At 58.5% G+C, this 6775-nt stretch overlaps 1 protein-coding gene across 3 annotated transcripts in view; it reads left to right on the forward strand.

The window, feature by feature from the left end:
* Positions 1–4397, forward strand: part of R3HCC1L (R3H domain and coiled-coil containing 1 like) — a 51437-nt gene extending 47040 nt beyond the window's left edge. For all 3 annotated transcript variants that reach the window (XM_054034635.1, XM_054034636.1, XM_054034637.1), the window contains one exon: positions 3619–4397. In XM_054034635.1, the coding sequence (XP_053890610.1) occupies positions 3619–3674 (56 nt within the window). In that variant the 3' untranslated portion in view covers positions 3675–4397. The remainder of the gene's footprint in view (positions 1–3618) is intronic.
* Positions 4398–6775: the final 2378 nt, after the last annotated feature.

Raw genomic sequence — 6775 nt, forward strand, 5'->3', positions numbered from 1 at the left:
CCCCCAGATTGTCCGGTGGCTCCTGGCCCTGCCCACCCGGGGCTGCACACTCCTGCCCCCGCCCTGGCTTAGCCCGCGCCACCCGCCCACCTCCCAAGTCAGCACTGCCCAGCCTGGCTCCTTTCAGCCCTGCCCTGTCTGTCCCTGGGTACGTGCGCTGGGTGGGGTCGCCCCAGGGCATTGTGCAGTGCCAGCTTCTCCCTTGTCCTGCCCCAGGTGTTCCCCTAGCTCTGAGGAGGGGTCCCTGTGCCATGGTGCCCTCACCTGCCACTTGCTGGCGGTTGCAGCCCTGCCCCCCTTTAGTGCCAGCTGCAGATCTCATTGGCTGCCTTGGCTAGCTCCGGAACGATGGTGGGGCCCGGGCCCCGCAGTGCCCACCGGGCCCTGCCCAGCCCAGCCCTTTGTTGCTGGTGGTGGTTGAAGGGGGGGGGGGGGGCTCTGCCTGGGGGTGTCAGGCAGCTCTGGGAAGGGGGAGCGGGTTCCACACCAGGACCTGCCTTCGACTCCACGGTTTGCAACCCCACTACAGCCGCGCCTGGGCAGCACCTGGCTCTCGGCGGGGCCGCTGGGCAGAGTCTGCTGCAGGCTGTCAGTGTGCCCGGCCCCCATGGCAGCTGGCTCGCGGCCTGCCGGCTGCAATGGCCAGATAACTGGTGATGGAGTGAGCTGGGCGGGCCAGGAAACCAGACCGAGTGTAACGCGGTCACGGTGAATGTCCAGAGTGTGTCACGAGCCAGGAGATTAACCCTTCCCTGTCTGCTTGCCAAGAGAGCGCTCTGCCCATGTGCGCCTGCCTCCCCATGCAGGCCCTCGCGCCCTGCCCCGGCCCCCTGCCCATCTGTGGGGTGGTGTTAGAATCATAGAATATCAGAGTTGGAAGGGACCTCAGGAGGTCATCTAGTCCAACCCCCTGCTCAAAGCAGGACCAATTCCCAACTAAATCATCCCAGCCAGGGCTTTGCCAAGCCTGACCTTAAAAACCTCTAAGGAAGGAGATTCCACCACCTCCCTAGGTAACGCATTCCAGTGCTTCACCACCCTCCTAGTGAAATAGTGTTTCCTAATATCCAACCTAAACCTCCCCTACTGCAACTTGAGACCATTACTCCTTGTTCTGTCATCTGCTACCACTGAGAAGAGCCGAGCTCCATCCTCTTTGGAACCCCCCTTCAGGTAGTTGAAAGCAGCTATCAAATCCCCCCTCATTCTTCTCTTCTGGAGACTAAACAATCCCAGTTCCCTCAGCCTCTCCTCATAAGTCATGTGCTCCAGACCCCTAATCATTTTTGTTGCCCTCCGCTGGACTCTTTCCAATTTTTCCACATCCTTCTTGTAGTGTGGATCCCAAAACTGGACACAGTATTCCAGATGAGGCCTCACGAATGCCAAATAGAGGGGAACGATCACGTCCCTGGATCTGCTGGCAATGCCCCTACTTATACAGCCCAAAATGCCGTTAGCCTTCTTGGCAACAAGAGCACACTGTTGACTCATATCCAGCTTCTCGTCCACTGTGACCCCTAGGTCCTTTTCTGCAGAACTGCTGCCTAGCCATTCGGTCCCTAGTCTGTAGCAGTGCATGGGATTCTTCCATCCTAAGTGCAGGACTCTGCACTTGTCCTTGTTGAACCTCATCAGGTTTTTTTTGGCCCAATCCTCTAATGTGTCTAGGTCCCTCTGTATCCGATCCCTACCCTCTAGTGTATCTACCACTCCTCAGTTTAGTGTCATCTGCAAACTTGCTGAGAGTGCAGTCCACACCATCCTCCAGATCATTAATGAAGATATTGAACAAAACCGGCCCCAGGACCGACCCTTGGGGCACTCCACTTGAAACCGGCTCCCAACTAGACATGGAGCCATTGATCACTACCTGTTGAGCCGGACGATCTAGCCAGCTTTCTATCCACCTTACAGTCCATTCATCCAGCCCATACTTCTTTAACTTGCTGGCAAGAATACTGTGGGAGACAGGAGTACTTGTGGCACCTTAGAGACTAACACATTTATTAGAGCATAAGCTTTCGTGGACTACAGCCCACTTCTTCGGATGCATATAGAATGGAACATATATTGAGGAGATATGCTCTCTGTATGTGTGTATATATATCTCCTCAATATATGTTCCATTCTATATGCATCCGAAGAAGTGGGCTGTAGTCCACGAAAGCTTATGCTCTAATAAATGTGTTAGTCTCTAAGGTGCCACAAGTACTCCTGTTCTTCTTTTTGCGGATACAGACTAACACGGCTGCTACTCTGAAACCTGTGGGAGACAGTATCAAAAGCTTTGCTAAAGTCAAGGAAAAGGAATAACACATCCACTGCTTTCCCCTCATCTACAGAGCCAGTTATCTCCTCATAGAAGGCAATTAGGTTAGTCAGGCACGACTTCCCCTTGGTGCATCCATGCTGACTGTTCCTGATCACTTTCCTCTCCTCTAAGTGCTTCAGAATTGATTCCTTGAGGACCTGCTCCATGATTTTTCCAGGGACTGAGGTGAGGCTGACTGGCCTGTAGTTCCCCGGATCCTCCTCCTTCCCTTTGTTAAAGATGGGCACTACATTAGCCTTTTTCCAGTCATCTGGGACCTCCCCCGATCGCCATGAGTTTTCAAAGATGATGGCCAATGGCTCTGCAATCACATCCGCCAACTCCTTTAGCACCCTCGGATGCAGCGCATCCGGCCCCATGGACTTGTGCTCGTCCACTTTTTCTAAATAGTCCCAAACCACTTCTTTCTCCACAGAGGGCTGGTCACCTCCTCCCCATGCTGTGCTGCTCAGTGTAGTAGTCTGGGAGCTGACCTTGTTCATGAAGACAGAGGCAAAAAAATCATTGAGTACATTAGCTTTTTCCACATCCTCGGTCACTAGGTTGCCTCCCTCATTCAGTAAGGGGTCCACACTTACCTTGACTTTCTTCTTCTTGCTAACATACCTGAAGAAACCCTTCTTGTTACTCTTAACATCTCTTGCTAACTGCAACTCCAAGTGTGATTTGGCCTTCCTGATTTCACTCCTGCATGCCTGAGCAATATTTTTATACTCCTCCCTGGTCCTTTGTCCAATCTTCCACAGTTAGTGCTCTCTGGGGCGAGGAGTCCCTGCCACTCCTACTCAGGGTGTATTGGTGCTGCTTGCGGGGGGGGGGGGGGCGTAGGCACAGTGGCAGGAAAAGCCTGTTCCTGTGGGTCCACCCCACTGCCCCCACTCAGAATAGCAGAGTGAGGGGCCCCCTCGGGCCAGGGGCGCTGGGCAGGGCCCCCAGCTCGCTGCCCTCCCCACCTGCCTCTGGCACCAGGTGTGTTTCTCCTGGGCTGCAGGGATCCGCTTGTGCCACTAGGTGGAGCCCAAGCAGCACTCCTGGGGTGGGGCCCGGAGCCGGCTCACAGGTGTGGGTCAGACGGGCTCGGAGTTCCCAGGCCCCCCTTGCCGGCCCTCTGCCCCGCTGCTCTCAGCCCTGAGAGCCCTGCCCGTCTAGCAGGCGGCCTGGTGGGGTGCTGGGGGGCACGGGACACTGCGTGGCTGGTACAGCCAGGGCTGGGGAGGGCCCTTGCTCGGTCCCCAGGGGCCTGGAGCCAGGCTTCACTCTCCCTCCCTCCCTTGTCTCTGCAGAGAGAAAGCGCCTGGAGAACAAACAGCGGGAGGACGTCTGGGAAGGCCGGGACTGAGCCAGGGCGGCAGCGGGGGAGACCGGAGCACCCAGGGCTGCTGGCAGGCACTTGGCAGGGAGGCACTGTGGTGCCGTGGGCTTCAGACGCCAGCGCAGCCCAGTGCCAGCTGCACCCACACAGGCTGGCCGGGCTGTCAGTGGGGGGAAGGGGAGAGGCCCGTCTGGAGCCTGGCGGGGGGAGAGGGTCCGGCTGACAAAACGCAGCAGCTGTTTGTATTAGGACTCTTAGTGGGGGTGGGCTGGCAGGCCCTGCCGCTGGTGTGTGCGCCCTGGAAGGGGGCATTTGCCTCCCTCGGACCTGTCTCTTGCCCTTTGAGATGCTGGAGCACAGGGAGTCAGTGCTCTGGAGCGCTGGGCTGGGGCAGCGGTAGCCCAGCTGAGTCTGGTGGCTGTGCCCTGTGCCTGGCACTGCCCGGGCTGCGCTTGTGCTGGGTAATGCCCTGACGCACTGGCTGCAGCTGGTCGGTCGCTGCTGGAAACGCGGCCTCGAGGCTGCCCAGCTCGCTTTCAAGGCTCCCTGCAGCAGCCCGGGCCATGCGAACAGCCCTGGGCAGCAGGAGGGGATTTCGCAGGCCTCTGCGTGTGCCATGCTGAGCAGTGCTGTGTCGATCCGAGCCAGTGCAGGCTGGGGATGTGCCGAGCGCGGGTGAGTGAGAAGCCATGTGCGATGGAGGTTCCCTGTCCTTTATTTTGCTATTAAATTGCCTGGTTTTTACACTGCCCAGAGGCTCCGGGCTGCAGATCTCTGTAGTTTCCCCTTGTAACCCTGTGTGACGAACTGGGCCTGTTCTCACGGTGGTCTGTGAATGCTGACAGGGGAGTGTGCTGGGATAGTCTGCATTGCAGGATGGGATCTGCCCGAGGGCGCCCGAGGGCGCATACCTGAGTGTGTAACATGAGAACCCAGGAAGGGGTTGAAGGGGAGGTGACTCCTTAGCCCGGGAAACTGAACAAAGGCTGTGGGAGGGGTCGCAAAAGGAGAGTGCTGGAAGCAGGCTAGAAGGAGGCTGGAGAGATGGCTGGGAGGCAGAGATGGCTCTGACCCCCCAAAGGGGGGTGGGCTGGCATGCCCTGGGACCCCAAGCTGGACCTAACTGAGGGGGGCCCTGTTGTCTGTGCCTGCAAGACCTGTCTTGGACTGTATTCCTGTCATCCAAATAAACCTTCTGCTTTACTGGCTGGCTGAGAGTCATGGTGAATCGCAGGAAGCCGGGGGTGCAGGGCCCTGAGTCCCCCAATACTCCGCAACAACTGGTGGCAGCGGTGGGATCTACTGCACCCCGTGGATGGCGCTTCCTGCAGTAAGTGACTGGGGAGCAGTAAAACAAAGGGGGATTGACGGGGACCAGGCGCGCTGAAGAGTGAGAGAGAGACGGTTATTACCCCTGGGAGTGTGTGACCAGCGAGAAGGACTTTTGCAGTAACAGGGTCCCCCGAGGGGATCGCAGCGAGTGGTCCCAGGGGCGGAGGAGTCTGCAGCTCGACCCTGGCAGAGAGGTGGTGACCTCGAGAAGGGCTGGCACACTAGGGGGCCCCCTGGGAACTGTGGGGAGCTGTGAGCACACAGGCCGGTGAGTGGCCAGCAGGAAGATGTATGCCAAGCGGCTTAAGAGCGACCTGGTGGAGCTGTGCAAGCAGAGGCGGCTGCGCATTGGGAGGCTCACCAAAGAACAGCTCATTGCCCAGCTGGAGGCAGAAGATCGCGCGAATGAACTGATCCCTGGGTCTCAGGGAAGCAGCCTGGCAAATGCAGCGCAGGCACCAGTGTTTGTCCCAGCTGGGAGTGGTCAGCCGGCTGCTGAGGGCGTCCCGAGACCCCTCCTTCCTATGCCTAGGGGAAGGGTGGGGAGGAGCCCAGCAAATACTGAAGGCGCCGTGGCCCCCCCGGCCAGCAGGGGGTCCCCCCGGCGAAGCTCGCCGGCCAGCAGAGGATCCTCCCGGCGACGTTCGGCATCCGGGGAGCGGAATTGGCTGGAATGGGAGAAAGAGCTAAAACTGAGAGAGCTGGAGGATCGTGAACAACAGAGACAGCATGAACGGGAGGAGAAAGAGAGACAGAGACAGCATGAACGGGAGGAGAAAGAGAGACAGAGACAGGAGAATGAGAGACAGCGTCAGCATGACCTGGAACTGGCGAGATTGAAGGGCAGCGAACCCCCGGCTGCGGTGAGTGAGGGGGGACCCAGGACTGCACGGAGCTTTGATAAGTGCATCATGGCCCCATACAAGGAGGGGGAGGACATGGATGACTTCCTGGAGGCCTTTGAGACGGCCTGCGAGCTGCACCGGGTGGATCCCGCGGACAGACTCCGGGTCCTTACCCCCTTACTGGACCCCAAATCCGTGGCATTGTACCGCCAACTGGGAGAGGCAGAGAAAGGGGACTACGAACTATTCAAAAAGGCCCTGCTACGAGAGTTTGGGCTGACTCCTGAGATGTACCGGGAAAGGTTCCGGAGTCAAGATAAAACCCCTGAGATCTCATATCTGCAACTAGCCGCCCGCATGGAAGGATACGCCAGCAAGTGGGCTGGTGGGGCCCAGACGAAGGAGGACCTGATTAAACTGCTGGTACTGGAGCAACTGTATGAGCGGTGCCCATCCGACCTGAGGCTGTGGTTGGTGGACAGAAAGCCAGAGAACCCGCGACACGCCGGGCAGCTGGCTGATGAGTTTGTAAAGAGCCGGTCAGGGGGTGGCAGGGAGGAGTCCCAAAGGAGCAATCCCACCACAACGCAGAGAGAGAGTCACCATGGGACCTCCCCGTGGGAAAATACAGAAAAACCCCATCAGAGGGGAACATCCGGCATCAGGACCATCCGACCCACTCAAGGGGACCCATGGGACATGGGCTGCTACCACTGTGGCCAAAAGGGCCACATACGGGCCCAGTGCCCCAGGCTCAGGGACAGACTGAGCAGGCCGAACCCACAGAGGGTTGACTGGGTAGAGACCCAGCCTGGCGAGAGGCAGCATTCCCAGGGAAGGGGGGCTGGCAGAGTACCACCTGCTAAGGAGGGAGGAGAGCCCCAGGCCAGCTTCTCTGGGGGGCCAGATGCTCCGGATTCAAAGTTCTCCGTTTACAGGGTTGGCGCGGGG

The sequence above is a fragment of the Malaclemys terrapin genome, chromosome 7 (assembly GCF_027887155.1).
Source record: "Malaclemys terrapin pileata isolate rMalTer1 chromosome 7, rMalTer1.hap1, whole genome shotgun sequence".
Lineage (NCBI taxonomy): Eukaryota > Metazoa > Chordata > Testudines > Emydidae > Malaclemys > Malaclemys terrapin.